This window comes from Armigeres subalbatus, chromosome 1, assembly GCF_024139115.2.
Source record: "Armigeres subalbatus isolate Guangzhou_Male chromosome 1, GZ_Asu_2, whole genome shotgun sequence".
Classification (NCBI taxonomy): domain Eukaryota; kingdom Metazoa; phylum Arthropoda; class Insecta; order Diptera; family Culicidae; genus Armigeres; species Armigeres subalbatus.
The window spans coordinates 91,874,914-91,891,732 of NC_085139.1; the positions used below are offsets into that span (position 1 = coordinate 91,874,914).

General features: G+C 42.4%; 1 protein-coding gene across 3 annotated transcripts in view; it reads right to left on the bottom strand.

Moving 5' to 3' along the window:
• Positions 1 to 16,819, bottom strand: part of LOC134202397 (transcriptional activator cubitus interruptus) — a 392,836-nt gene that overhangs the window by 17,184 nt on the left and 358,833 nt on the right. For all 3 annotated transcript variants that reach the window (XM_062677410.1, XM_062677406.1, XM_062677416.1), the window contains exon 2: positions 13,083 to 13,522. In XM_062677410.1, the coding sequence (XP_062533394.1) occupies positions 13,083 to 13,522 (440 nt within the window). The remainder of the gene's footprint in view (positions 1 to 13,082; positions 13,523 to 16,819) is intronic.

Below are 16,819 nucleotides of genomic sequence, written 5' to 3' on the forward strand. Positions count from 1 at the left end.
GTTCTGTGCTATAATATTGGATAAAATTATAGATTGCAGAAATAATCTAAACAGCTGATTCCGTATATGCATTTGCTTTCTGAGGCGCCTTTGTAAAAACAGGAATCTTTATTGTTTTGTAAATTCAGAGATATCTGATCGATTACGTAATTTCGCTATGGCAACATAGTCAGTGAATTCCAAAATAAATTTTAAGATGATATATTTGGCCTTCGAAAGCACTTTGTAGCATACGATACTTTTTCCTATCTCTCAAAATCCGTTATATATAGTTCACCTAATGATCCCATGTAAATTAATGCCGTCAAGTGCATAAATTTCAAACGAAATTTATTCCTAGCAAAATCAATGTCTCCAGGACTAACCTTGGGAATTTCTAAATCGTAAACTATTTTCCGGTGGTGAGGCGCGTCTGGCTGGAAGATCGCCGGAAATGCTTTGTGTTTCAACCAACTTCCAGCCACACGCGCCTTTATGGTTTTCCAACTTATTTTCAGACCGTCTTATGCAACATACACACCAGTCAAGCAGTTTGACGAACATTGACTCCCCAAGAAAGCGCTTCGGTTGCTGCTTTGTTTGAACGTGTATGAAGTTGTTCGAACAACCATTCGACAGTTGGCGGCTCGGTTGGAATAAATTAAAACGGTTTGATTTTGGTTTGAGTTGTCGGGGGCGGAGTCAAGGTTCGCTGAACATGTTTGAGCATTTGTAGTGAAGTTGCACAAACCCCCATATATTTTTTGATGGTTGGTGCTCAAGTTGGCGCTTCGGTCGTTCGTGTGTGATATTGTTGGTCGAATAAATTGATTGTTCGTGCCGCTGTTGGTAAAACTTGATGGATGTTTGAACAAACGAGAGGTGGAGTCAATGTTGGTCAAACTGCTTGACCGTGTGTACGTTCCATTACAGATGCGTATTGTGATTTTGTAAACCATAAAACATTTTCCGGTGGTCTTCCAGACGCGCCTTGTGGATTTCCAAACCGTATATCAACCACTTGAATTCAACTCACCTTATGAAATCAGCGTCAGGATCCTAAAAGTAACCTGACAGGATCGTCAAAATGTGCGACTCTGGGCTTTGTGTGGATGCGTGTGAACCACGGAGATCTAACAAGCAATAGATCGAGTCATGGCTTGCTGTTCATCGATTGACACGCTGAGGTGTGAATCTATGAACACACGCTGATGGTAACTTACTCAAGCCCTACACTATGAAGTGCAGCTTCAGCGTATTCTTCGATAACGCAATCGACGGATCACGGACGGTGGAACGGTACCAAAAATATTCTTACTGATTAGCCCAAGATACAACGCAAACGTTTTATCGATCGATCGTGTTGCGTGGAGGTCGCTTATCTAGCGAATAAAACGAACAAACAAAAGGTCCTGCGTGTCGAAATAGCTTTAAACTTCTTCCTTGGAAAATTTTTGGTATTACAAGTTACTCGAAAGAAGTATAAGGACTACAATATGTCGTTCACTTTCACCTTAGGGTGAAGCCAGAGTAAACGCTACGGTGCAATGCGACGCGACAGTGCAATTTGACAGTTCATTGATAATAATTGTTATTCTTTTAAGTGAGTCGCGACTGCCCCTATTCGCATGAGAGTCTTATGTCAGTTTTCTTCAACTTGAGAAATATGCCGTTGAATTTTTCAAACTCATTTAACATGGAGAAATACAAAAAAATCTAATAAATTGATTAAACCTGCAATCTTTCTGAAAATTTGGCATAATATTCTTTATCTGTATACATTAGACTGGCCCAGGATACAAAAAGTCGTCCGATTCTACGGGGCACCCCCCAGAATTTTGCCTTTGGGTAAGAAAATCATTCTCTGAAAATGTCAGCCTGATCGGTTATTGCATAAGCTGGCGCAATTGATTTGTTGAGTTATTATGAGGGTTTCAGCCGAAATATATGGGAAAAAACACCTCTGTTACTATTTCGTACAGAAAATTGGATGGAAAAGCCCGATTGAGCCCAGATTTGCAGGAAATGAAGTTAACATGCCCATGAACAATTCGACATAAAATCAGTCTTTGGCTGATTTATTTGGAGTTGGGTTGAGCACTTTGAAAGGCAAAATCCTAGAGGGTGCCCCGTAGAATCCGACATTTTTTTTTCTCCCCATACTAGGCTGGGCCACTCTAGTATACATTGCTGTGGAACTATTAAATGTACCATAATTTTATTTATTTTATGTGCAAAACGTCTCAAAATCTGGAATGTGACTGTTATGCGAATAAATAGCAAGATGGGACAACACAAGTGGGTTTTGATTTCCAAATTTCTAGAACTAAACCTTTGGCAGGCATCTGTTGATGAACACCTGCAGCCGTTGAGTGTTCTCCACTGATACACACCATGTTTCTCTAGCGCAGCGGTTCTCAACCTGGGGTACATGTACCCCTGGGGGTACCTTCCCTGGCCCCAGGGGGTACCTCGGACAAAAATCCGTAATGGCGGACTTATTACAATCCCAATCAAAACTTATTTATAATGTTTTGATACTTGTGTTTTTTTTATTTCATAACTTTGTCTTAAACTTGTAAATAATATGCGCGATCAATAAATCAAAGTCAATTGAACCTGCCTTCAACAACCAGCACAGTGTAAGAAGGGCTGTGGACAAAACTAGGAGTTTTGGAAGGAGTCACCGTGTTTACATCCAACGATTTGGTTTTGTTGACGTTGATGACTAAACCTGCCGAAGAGGAGCGCTCGGCAAGGTCGTTGAGCTTACTCTGCATATCAGAGCGCCGTTGCGCGAGGAGTGCAACGTCATCAGCCAATTCGAAGTCGTTTATGTGCTCCATGGTTATAGGCTGCCATAACAGCCCGCGGTTTGGTTCACGGTCAATCGCATCTACCAGAATCTCATCGATTACGATGAGGAACAGTAACGGTGATATAATACATCCTTGCCTCACACCAGCTACGACCCGGATAGGGTCGGACAGGACCCCATTGTGCAGCACTCTACACGAAAAGGTCTCGTACTGTGCTTCGATGAGGCCGATGATTTTCTTAGGAACCCACTTGCGTCTCAGGGCGCCCCACATATTCTCGTGATTGAGACGGTCGAAAGCTTTTTCGTGGTCAATGAATACCAAGTAAAGGGACTCTTGAAATTCGTCGACCTGCTCTAGAATGATGCGGAGCTTGACAATATGGTCCACACAAGATCTTCCGACACGGAGTCCTGCCTGCTGCCGCCCGAGAGTCGCATCGATCTTCTCCTGAATCCGGGCTAGGATAATTTTGCATAGAACTTTGAGAACGGTACACAGCAACATAATGCCTCGCCAGTTATCGCATATGTCGAAACCACGTATTCAAAGTTGGTTCGTCCTATTCGAACACGGATTGAATTTTTGAATTCTACACATTTTTTTGTCAACGTACGTTTTTTCAATCCGTTAGAGTGTACTCTTAATCCGCAAAATTTCTAGACTGATCCAGAAATTGAATATAGCGATCTTCAAAAAGATCTTGTTTTATAGCCGCGCATTTCACCAAAAAACTCAGGAATGCCCCGGAAGAAGCTCAACAATGATAAATTCACAACCCTTCTATCGGAAACTTCGGTGTTATTTACGATTGCACCGTTAAACTGTCAAGAAGCCTAACAAACATACAACAAAAGCAATTAAATCACCATACTTTTGTGGAACGCCAACACCTAATCAAGCATGAATCTTTTTGACAGTCTACCAACCATATTCATCTGCATCGTTTGACATTTCCGACCTCACTTTGTTTCTCTTCGCGTGTCCGCGTGGCGAAGATCCCGTCCGTATGACGCGCGGATCGAAGTAAAACGCTCATAAATAAACAATAAATTAGTTCGACTACGCGAACGCAAGCACCAGCAGTAGCAACAACAGTTTCTTACCCCTTCGGATTGGAGCCGATTTTGGATCATCGTCACAGCAATGTTATGCTTTCACAGTGCAGGAAGAGCTCGTAAAACGTAATTTCTAAATCTACAGAACCCAAGGGAGAACCGAACGCAAGCGTTAAATATGTTATTCCATTAACCTGCGCTGCGGCGTGGACTGTCCCTTCCTGGTTCGCTCACTACCCTTGGTCATGCGATGTTTCCTCCGGCATGACAACTGAGCAGCACCAAATAAATACCTAGACGAGAATGCGCGCACACCGCAAGCAAATGGGCCACATTACGGCGTCCGTCCGTCCGCCCGTTCTCCAAGTCCCGCGGAGATATAAATACGCCATCATGATGGAGCAACGATGAAGACAACTTCCGTCGGACGTATAAAACTCAATGGAGAGTACGTGCGTGTGAGAAATGGGCGATCTGTCGGTTAACAAATATTGTTTTGAAAACTAATAAAACCCCGTTTACAAAACCCGAGCTGGTTCGAACCGATATCGTTGGCTGGAGATTGGGAGAGCGGGACAAGCCCGGACGGGAGGTGCGTGTAGACGCATATGACAGGAATGTAAAAAACAATAACAAAACACGCAATGGTGAACAAAAACAGACGGAATTAGGCGCACAGGTTGATGTGTTGCTGCTAGCTGGACTAGCTACTGCGAAGGAATGCTCATCTACGGATCCCTGCGACTACCTTCCTATTATTAGTTTCGTCACGTTCGAAGTGTTAGAAGTCTCCCTATTGCCGCATACGTACTGCGGTACTGGGCGGAAACGAATCGATGATGGTAGCCCTCTGGTAAACAGAGTTCTTGCCGCAGGCAGTTCTGCAAAGGTGTATCCAAATAGGGACTTTGAAATCAATTCTGTGTCCACGGACGATCTTGGTAACATAGCTCAAAGCGATAATGTTCATTAAGGGTTCCATACTTATGACTTGTATGCATTAGAAGTTAATGCAAAATATCTTAAATTCCTGATCATATGGCTTCGTTATTATTGAAACATTTGACCAGATATTTGCCATAAACTCAATAAACCGGTTCAATTATCAAGGGCGACTGTTTACTCGAACGCTCGAAACTACGAAACGCATCAAACAGCTTCATTTTCACATTAATTTTTCGGTGCAAATTTTCACGCGGCTCTCTCGCTGCGGTGCGAACCGCGAATCCAAGTCGAACGACGCGTGTCATCGCGATTATTTATAGCGAAAAGGGAATGCGCCACCACAATCTGATACAAGTGCGCAATCCATCGGAGCGAATGAAATATAGATGTCACTCCATTTGTTACCGTCGTCATGATCGCCGCAGGTCGTAAGCGCGGGCCGGCTCCCGGTCTCACGCGGAAGAACCGCCGATTTTTATTGGCACCCGTTAAGTGGCCCGCGATGCAAACATGTGTCAAATTAATCCAGCGAACAGTCGACGCGCTTGTCCGTACGACTAGGAAGGGGTAAGTCACGTACAGGTTCGAGCCGCTCCGCACCCCATCGTTCGTCATCGTGAATCGAGATTGACCAAATCGCATTATAAACGAACTCATAAACTCGTAAATTAAATTTATGCTCCGTACGTTGCTGCTGCTGCTGTTGGGTCTTCGGCTCAGCGACTAGTACAGCCTTTTGGATTACTGCTAGCAGAACACTGCCAAAGCGAAAAAGAGCTGACAACTATGACGGACGACCGACCGATGGGCTGTTGGGCGCTGGAGTGAATTAATCAAGGTTTTACATGACTGCAATTTATACGTGACAGCTCGCGTATTTTATTGCGACTGAACCAGGATAGGATCCACCTTAGCTACTGAACGCGTAGTTCTACTATTGACGCCTTCTTCTAACGGTTTCCTGGTGAAAATTATCGAAGTGATGACTTAGAGGCCGAGGCGCAACGAGAAGGTGCGTCTCAAACAGCGTGTGTCTGGACAAAAGAAATTCAAAAGGAATACTAAACGAATTCGGGTAGGAATTCTACACGAATTGCGGATAGAATTCTACACGAATTCCAGAAGGAGTTCTATACGAATTAAACAAGAAATTCTACACGAATTCCACAAGGAATTCTACACGAATTCAAAAATAAATTCTTCACGAATTCTGAAAGGAATTCTACACGAAATCTGAAAGGAATTCTACACGACTTCCGAAAAAAATTCTACACGAATTCCAAAAAAAATTCTACACGAATTCCGAAAGGAATTCTACACGAATTCCGAAAGGAATTCTACACGAATTCCGAAAGGAATTCTACACGAATTCCGAAAGGAATTCTACACGAATTCCGAAAGGAATTCTACACGAATTCCGAAAGGAATTCTACACGAATTCCGAAAGGAATTCTACATGAATTTCGGAAGGAGTTCTAAAGGAATTCCGGAAGGAACTCAATAAGAAATCCCGAAGGAATTCTACACGAATTCCAGAAGGAATCCTACACAAATTCCGGAAGGAATTCCACACGAAATCCAGAAGGAATTCTACACGAATTCCGGAAAGAATTCTACACGAATTCCGGAAGGAATTCTACACGAATTCCACACGAAATCCAGAAGGAATTCTACACGAATTCCGGAAGGAGTTCTACATGAATTCCGGAAGGAATTCTACACGAATTCCGGAAGGAATTCTACACGAATTCCGGAAGGAATTCTACATGAATTCCGGAAGGAATTCTACACGAATTCCGGAAGGAATTCTACACGAATTCCTGAAGGAATTCTACACGAATTCCAGAAGGAATTCTACACGAATTCCTGAGAAATTCTACACGAATTCCTGAAGGAATTCTACACGAAATCCGTAAGGAATTCTACACGAATTCCGTAAGGAATTCTACACGAATTCCGTAAGGAATTCTACACGAATTCCGTAAGGAATTCTACACGAATTCCGTAAGGAATTCTACACGAATTCCGTAATGAATTCTACACGAATGCCGTAAGGAATTCTACACGAATTCCGTATAGAATTCTACACGAATTCCGTAAGGAATTCTACATGAACTCCGGAAGGAATTCTACACGAATTCCGTGAGGATTTCTACACGAATTCCGTGAGGAATTATACACGAATTCCGTAAGGAATTATACACGAATTCCGTAGGGAATTGTTCACGACTTCCGTAAGGAATTGCACACGAATTCCGTAAGGAATTGTACACGAATTCCGTAGAGAATTGTACACGAATTCTGTAAGGAATTGTACACGACTTCCGTAAGTAATTGTTCACGAATTCCGTAAGGAATTGTACACGAATTCCGTAAGGAATTCTACATGAATTCCGTAAAGAATTGTACACGAATTCCGTAAGGAATACTACTCGAGTTCCGTAAGGAATTATACACGACTTCCGAAAGGAATTCTACACGAATACCGTAAGGAATTCTACACGAATTCCGTAAGGAATTCTACACGAATTCCGTAAGGAATTCTACACGAATTCCGTAAGGAATTCTACACGAATTCCGTAAGGAATTCTACACGAATTCCGTAAGGAATTCTACACGAATTCCGTAAGGAATTCTACACGAATTCCGTAAGGAATTCTACACGAATTCCGTAAGGAATTCTACACGAATTCCGTAAGGAATTCTACACGAATTCCGTAAGGAATTCTACACGAATTCCGTAAGGAGTTCTACACGAATTCCGTATGGAATTCTACACGAATTCCGTAATGAATTCTACACGAATTCCGGAAGGAATTCTACACGAATTCCGTAAGGAATTCTACACGAATTCGGTAAGGAACTCTACAGGATTCCGGAAGGAATTCTACACGAATTCCGGAAGGAATTCTACACGAATTCCGGAAGGAATTCTACACGAATTCCGGAAAGAATTCTACACGAATTCTGGAAGGAATTCTACACGAATTCCGGAAGGAAATCTACACGAATCTTGGAAGGAATTCTACACGAATTCCGGAAGGAATTTCACATGAATCCCGGAAGGAATTCTACACGAATTCCGGAAGGAATTCTACGCGAATTCCGGAAGGAGTTCTACACGATTTCCGCAAGGAATTCTACACGAATTCCAAAAGGAATTCTACACGAATTCCGGAAGGAATTCTACACGAGTTCCGGAAGGAGTTCTACACGAATTCCGGAAGGAATTCTACACGAATTCCGGAAGGAATTCTACACGAATTCCGGAAGGAATTGTACACGAATTCCGGAAGGAATTCTACACGAATTCCGGAAGGAATTCTACACGAATTCCGGAAGGAATTCTTTCCGAATTTTCGTAGGAATTCTGCCCGAATTTTCGTAGGAATTCTATCCGAATTCCGGTAGGGATTCAACACGAATTCCGGAAGGAATTCTACACGAATTCCGGAAGGAATTCTACACGAATTCCAGAAGGAATTCTACATGAATTCCGGAAGGAATTCTACACGAATTCCGGAAGGAATTCTACACGAATTCCGGAAGGAATTCTACACGAATTCCGGAAGGAATTCAACACGAATTCCGGAAGGAATTCTACACGAATTCCGGAAGAAATTCTACACGAATTCCAGAAGGGATTCTACACGAATTCCAGAAGGAATTCTACATGAACTCCGGAAGGAATTCAACACGAATTCCGGAAGGAATTCTACACGAATTCCGGAAGGAATTCTACACGAATTCCGGTACGAATTCTACACGAAATCCGGAAGGAATTCTACACGAATTTTGGAAGGAATTCTACACGAATTCCGGAAGGAAATCTACACGAATTCCGGAAGGATTTCTTCACTAATTCCGGAAGGATTTCTACACAAATTCCGGAAGGAATTCTACACGAATTCCGGAAGGAATTGTACACGAATTCCGGAAGGAATTCTACACGAATTCCGTAAGAAATTCTACACGAATTCCGTAAGGAATTCTACACGAATTTCGTAAGGAGTTCAACACGAATTCCGGAAGGAATTCTACACGAATTCCGGAAGGAATTCTACACGAATTCCGGAAGGAATTCTACACGAATTCAGGAAGGAATTCTACACGAATTCCAGAAGGAAATCTACACGAATTCCGGAAGGAATTCTACACGAATTCCGGAAGGAATTCTACACGAATTCCGGAAGGAATTCTACACGAATTCCGGAAGGTATTCTACACGAATTCTAGAAGGAATTCTACACGAATTCCGGAAGGAATTCTACACGAATTCCGGAAGGAATTCTACACGAATTCCGGAAGGAATTCTACACAAATTCCGGAAGGAATTCTACTTGAAATCCAGAAGGAATTCTACACGAATTCCGGAACGAATTCTATATGAATTGCGGAAGGAATTCTACACGATTTCAGTAAGGAATTCTACACGAATTCCGTAAGGAATTCTACACGAATTCCGTAAGGAATTCTACACGAACTTCGTAAGGAATTCTACACGAATTCCGGAAGGAATTCTACACGAATTCCGGAAGGAATTCTACACGAATTCCGGAAGGAATTCTACACGAATTCCGAAAGGAATTCTACACGAATTCCGGAAGGAATTCTACACGAATTCCGGAAGGAATTCTACACGAATTCCGGAAGGAATTCTACACGAATTCCGGAAGGAATTCTACACGAATTCCGGAAGGAATTCTACACGAATTCCGGAAGGAATTCTACACGAATTCCGGAAGGAATTCTACACGAGTTCCGGAAGGAATTCTTCACGAATTCCGGAAGGAATTCTACACGAATTCCGGAAGGAATTCTACACGAATTCCGGAAGGAATTCTACACGAATTCCGGAAGGAATTCTACTTGAATTCCGGAAGGAATTCTACACGAATCCCGAGAGGAATTCTGCACGAATTCCGGAAGGAATTCTGCACGAATTCCGGAAGGAATTCTGCACGAATTCCGGAAGGAATTCTACACGAGTTCCGGAAGGAATTCTACACGAATTCCGGAAGGAATTCTACACGAATTCCGGAAGGAATTCTACACGAATTCCGGAAGGAATTCTACACGAATTCCGGAAGGAATTCTACACGAATTCCGGAAGGAATTCTGCACGAATTCCGATAAGAATTCTTCATAAATTCCGGAAGAAATTCTACACGAATTCCGGAAGGAATTCTACACGAATTCCGGAAGGAATTCTACACGAATCCCGGAAGGAATTCTTTACGAATTCCGGAAGGAATTCTACTCGAATTCCGGAAGGAAATCTACACGAATTCCGGAAGGAATTCTACACGAAGTCCGGAAGGAATTCTACACGTATTCCGGAAGGAATTCTACACGAATTCCGGAAGGAATTCAACACGAAGGAAGGAATTCTACAAGAATTCTGGAAAGAATTCCACAAGAATTCTGGGAAGAATTCTACACGAATTCCGGAAAGAATTCTACACGAATTCCGGAGGGAATTCTACACGAGTTCCGGAAAGAGTACTACGCGAATTCCGGAAGGAATTCCACACGAATTCCGGAAGGAATTCTACACGAATTCCGGAAGGAATTCTACACGAATTTCGGAAGGAATTCTACACGAATTCCGGAAGGAATTCTACACGAATTCCGGAAGGAAATCTACTCGAATTCCGGAAGGAATTCTACTCGAATTCCGGAAGGAATTCTACTCGAATTCCGGAAGGAATTCTACTTGAATTCCGGAAGGAATTCTACTCGAATTCCGGAAGGAATTCTACTCGAATTCCGGAAGGAATTCTACTCGAATTCCGGAAGGAATTCTACACGAATTCCGGAAGGAATTCTACACGAATTCTGGAAAGAATTCTACACGAATTCCGGAAAGAATTCTACACGAATTCCGGAAGGAATTCTACACGAATTTCGGAAGGAGTTCTACACGAATTCCAGAAGGAGTTCTACACAAATTCCAGAAGGAATTCTACAAGAATTCTGTAAGGAATTCTACACGAATTCCATAAGGAATTCTTCACGAATTCCGGAAGGAATTCTACACGAATTCCGGAAGGAATTCTACACGAATTCCGGAAGGAATTCTACACGAATTCCGTAAGGAATTCAACACGAATTCCGGAAGGAATGTTCAACAAGGGAAGGAATATTCAACACGAATTCCGGAAGGAATTCAACACGAATTCCGGAAGGAATTCAACACGAATTCCGGAAGGAATTCAACACGAATTCCCGAAGGAATTCAACACGAATTCCCAAAGGAATTCAACACGAATTCCGGAAAGAATTCAACACGAATTACCAAAGGAATTCAACACGAATTTCGGAAGGAATTCTACACGAATTCCGGGAAGAATTCTACACGAATTCCGGGAGGATTTCTACACGAATTCCAGAAGGAATTCTACACGAAATCCGGAATCCGAAGTTCTACACGAATTCTCGTAGGAATTCTACATGAATTCCGGTAGGAATTCAACACGAATTCCGGGAAAGAATTCTACTCGAATTCCGGAAGAAGTTCTACATGAATTCTGAAAGGAATTCTACATGAATTTCTTCGAAATTGGATTTTGTTTGGATATTCCAAAGAACAGAATATTCTTTTATGCTTCCAATGAAAGTTTTTTGACGTTTTCACGAAAAAAATAATTAAGAATTTCTATTGGAACAAGATTTTTTTTTTTAATTTCGCTGAAAGAAATTTAAACTCGTCCAAAATTTAACCAGCGTACAAAATTTAATATCACAGATATGACAAAAAAGATCCAATAAATTAAGAGAATTTAGGTTCGCGAAAATGTTAAATAAGTTTTTAGAAATTCAACTCTCATTTGAAATCGAAACAGTCTGTAGAATTACGATTAAAAGGATTGTTCTTTGAACTATAGACTGAATCGACTGAATGCGATTAACCGAAAAAATGGCAAAGCGTCACTTTTAGCTTGTTATATACTTTAATATTTTTACTGATATTTCTTTATCAAACTCGAAAAGGATTGGGGAAGTCAAAACACTACACGTTCAATGCTTCCTGTGAGCTTTGCGCTCTTTGAAGGAAGCACCACCCTAGACAACGGACCAGTTTTGCGACTGAGGTGGGAATCGAACCCACACTTTGCAGCACACTGCGATTGAATGCCAGTTGACACTAACCACGTGGTCACGGAACCAACACATTTTCTTATAATTCATACCGAAATACATCGAGCGTACTTTGCTGCCCGTTATCTGAATCGCTAACTTGAACACATTTAGCAATGGAACTGAATTTTAAACAAACGAACTAAACATGGTCCGCTTACGAACGCTAAATGCCACATTTGTTTGCTCGCCAAAATAATCATCTTTCAAGAAGTAAAACAGCGTCTCGTAGTCGCCGTCATTTGACCCAACAACGCTTCTCGGTTTTTGCTGATGTGGTCCAAAGCTCTGCGCTATAAATTTCCATCATAACTGTGAACTAGACTGGCCCAGATTACTATGGGGAGAAAAATGTTGTCGAATTCAAGGGCACCCCCCAGAATTGTGTCTTTGGGTGAGAAAATCAATCTCTGAAAATTTCAGCTCAATCGCTTGTTGCATAAGCTGGCGCATTTGATTTGAAGTTTGTATGGGGATTTCAGCCAAAATGTATAGGAAAATACACCTCCGTCACTCATTCGATCTGGAAATTAGTTCTGATTGCTCGATTGACCTCAGAATTGCATAAACGGCAGTTGGTATGCTACAGAACAATTTCACAGAGCATTGCATAATGGTTAAATGAACTTTTATTTAATTTTCGGCTGATTTATTAGGAGCTAATTTGTGTATTTTTGGGTTTTTTGATCGAATCGCATCAGCCGAAACCTATATAAAAGTTCATTCAATCATCATACAATGTTCTGTGAAATTGTTCTGTAGCATACCAACTGCCGTTTTTGCAATTCTGAGGTCAATCGAGCAATCAGAACCAATTTCCAGATCGAATGAGTGACGGAGGTGTATTTTCTCATACATTTTTGCTGAAATCCCCATACAAACATCAAATCAAATGCGCCAGCTTATGCAACAAGCGATTGAGCTGAAATTTTCAGAGATTGGTTTTCTCACCCAAAGACACAATCCTGGGGGGTGCCCCGTGGAATTAGACAACTTTTTGTTTCCTGGGCCAGTCTACTGTGAACCCATTGTTCGTGACATAGTCAAAACAACCTCTCGGGTTGCTCGGGAGTGGTCCGGAGCCCAAAATGACCATCAGAGTCCAGAATAAAAATATGTAAAAATCAAGAACAACACTTACCATGCAGTGAGGCGGACGCATGCTGCAGCGAGTAGAGATGTTCCATGTAGCCGGGTATCCTGTAGGCCGGGTGGAAGTCACTCGGATGAGGCACCGGCACCGATGGCAGCGTCGTCTGTCCAGCAGACGGAACGCCACTCGGTGGACTGCTGCAGCCGCCTCCGTTGGCGGTGGGCAGCCCTGGGCTGGCTCCTCCCCCGCCAACTGCACCGGCCGCCGTTGTCATGGTTCCGCCGCTGCTGCTCGATCGCTCCTGTTCCGAGGACGTGGCCGGGGGCGACAGCGAGGAATGGGACGGCGGGGGCGGTGGAACGATTGGCAATACTGTACTGCCGGCGGCAGCGGCGGCGGCTGCTTCTGCGTTGGCCACTGCCGCGGCTACGGCTGCTCGGCGGGCGCTCAGAAATTGCAACTCCGCAAAGTTTGCATTGTTGGCCAGTCTGGGGAGAGAAGGGGAAGGGAGAATCGAATTAAAATATTATGTTACACACATCACAAATAAAGCGATCTTGGCGTTTTCGCTTGATCGGGATTCGTTTTTTTTTGCGGGCTGTTATGGAGGCTGTTAGAAAAAAGGGTTCACAAAACGGCTGGTTTGGAAGATTGGTGGAGGAATTATAAACTAAGACTGAACATTAGAATGAAGTTGAGCAAAAATATAAACTATTTGTATGTAATGTGTAAGATATTTATGTAGAATGCCGAGTTCAAATTGTCTAAATTTTATCGAAACTGAAATTCGGCAAACGGATGCGGATATACGAGTCATCAGATCGATGAATTATTCAAATACTCTAAGGTAAACATTGCATTACTAAAAAACTCTGATACATTTTTTACGTAGTTTTTAAATTGATAAAATATCATTTATTCTCGAATCTAATGAGTCATAAAATTATGACGACCCATGCGATGTGAATATAAAACCGATATTGGAAACCCTAAGCAACGGCCTATCCCAGTAGTGGCCAGATATGCTAATCGTGGAGCTTCTTGTTGTTCGCCACCCGTCCGAAATAAAACCGGTATCAAACGACAAAATAAAAAGATCAACAAAAAATCGCTGGGGCTTTCAGAATTTCAAACTGATAACCTCGTGTTAAAAGAGTGTTTTATTATTAGAAGACTGGCCGACGACAACCAACGGCTACGGATGCGAAGTGAATGAGGCGCGCAGCGTAACTCGATACTTCGAAACCAATAAATTATCCTTCGATGGCTTTGTCGTCTCGAATGGGTCCCGATTTTTCACCCCACCATCGACCTCGGCTTGTCAGGGCACGGCACGGCACCCAGCCGGTTGCCAATTCAGGACCGATTTGGTCGGTTGGTAGTCAATGATCGTTTGCGAAATTAGTTTTGCGGTGCGCAAAGGCAAGATCGAAGCCGCCAGCGCAGCGGCGGCGGTATCATGGCCAACTGAACTGCTTCTACGACTAAATGCTGCGCGTACTGACGGTTCTCTTTTGGCCAGCAGCGCGGAGAAGAAAGCAGAGCGGAGCGATCGACTGTACAACAACAGAGGCTGCTCTCCAAAATGGCGTGGATCAAAGGGGACCCTCGATCGCTGCCTGCAGCAGTAGCGAAAGATCAAATATTTACACGGTATTTTAAAAACGGTACGCCGATGCGATGGTTCCAGTTGCAGCGGTGCGAGTCCACGGGTTACTTCTCCCCGCAGGGAGATAAAAGTCAGCCGCCATCGACTTGGATCAAGCTGCGGCTCCGACACTGACTCTGACGGACAGAGCAGCGCGGGAAGGAGCCGGAAGTGACCGCCGAATCGATATTTCAATCACGTGGGCACCACCGCACTTTCTGCGCTCAATCGATTGCGTATAGCTATGAGGCAGCGTACCTAATCTCGAAAGATCAAAGTCTATGGCAAAGGCAGCAAAAGGGAAATTAATTAACAATTGGTTTCCGTGCGTGGCCGTACACACGTACGCTGGCCGAAAGGTAAATTAAGGCGCGCTTACTATTCGGTTGGTAGCACGTGCGGTTTCATAATGAAATGGAGATTTAAATGTACCGATATTTTGTCGAGTTTTCGTAGCTGATTTGGCCAATTAGTCCTATCCATTAGACAGCTGCGATTGGCTGACTTCTTTGTGTGTTATGGGTTTATGATACATGCATTGTCATGATGCTGGTTGCTTTAGCTGCAAGGAGTTTGTAACCGAAGTTAAGTAGACTTTCTGTTATTTTTTTGTCCTTGAAAACATGGTCAAGGCTATTCGTCTCTGTAATCACTTACGATCCGTATGACTAATTTATGAAACCGCTGAATTGAACATCTAAATCTACATCTAAACGAATAACAGTAACTGAAGAATAATATTGCATATTTTCTAGAAGGAGCTACAAAGTAGTTAGGTATGCTATCAAATGAGCTTGAGCTTGATTGACTGCTACTCCATTGCTACTCCATTATGACCAGATCAGCTGTTCTTGCACAGAGAACCAACAGATGTTGGCTTGGGTCTAGCACTCATCTTCAATGCACAAGTACTGGTCTGCCGTAATCTGGAAAAGTGACGTAACAGCCATTTTAAAACATGCATGTTTTCCATTTTTCTATTAAAGAGATCGATGAGTAGTACTCGTTAACACCATTTTTGGAAAATGGCGTATACGTCACTTTTTCAGATTACGGCAGTGGTGATATTATTTGTTAGGTCACACTGGAGCCTGCCACGTGCGAATGCAAGTCAATGTAGGGAAGGGGAAGGAAATAATAATGCAATAGCTCGCCCACTGCAAGCCGAATATACATCTGCACTTGTCACGAGTTCATGCGGAATTAGTTGGATTTTTTTTGGGTTAGGTTCGAGGGGCAGAGATTCGTCTTGGTTAACGAGCTGCTAATGTGACAGATAAGAGAATGCAACTGATAGAATTTCTTATTGGATGTAGGAAACAAGCTTTTTTCGTTCATTTCCAATTCTAGCAGTTTCTACTAGTCCAGTTGAAGGTATAGTATAGAAATGGAAACGGTATGGAAGTCCATTTCCAGTTCTAGCGATTGCTAGAACATGAGAAATATAGATAATGATACAAAGTAGGAGAACGGAACGGTCCTGGGATTAAACCCACGACCTCCTGTGTATGAGGCAGAAGCAGTAGCCATATGACTACCAAGCCCGTTTTTTAGGTATGTTATCAAATGAACACGTTAAAAACTAACAGAGCTCAAAGTAATGTAATTTGGCCATAAAACATTACAACAATATTATAAATATAAAAAAAATCTAGGTGAATTGCCTATAGACAACAAGGCTTAATTTGTTTCATTTGTAGCATCAAGCTTCTTTAATTACATAAAAACTAAACTGAAATCAAGTCACATCAATGTATGCACCTTGACGGAAATGTTGGGAATAGCACGGAAAAGAACTGTAATCTTTTTCTATTCTACATTTTCTGAAAATTATTGCGATCGCGAGTATTTTGCACTTTTCCCGACTTTTCAAATGATATTGGAGTGAATCGGGTTTGATTATACGCTTTAAGCGTATGGATAAAGGAAACCACGTTGAAGCTCTTTATACTTACTTTAGTGAAAAATTTGATCGCGTACAGGGTCCGGCAATTGAAATGCTACATAAGTAAGTAAAAGTAATATAATGCAAAATACGTGTTGGGAAATAGTTATACAAAACGTCATCGAACCGTGGACACGTTGTTATTTTAATACCAAGGGTTGGATCTTACAACAGGTTTGGGCTCAAAAGTAA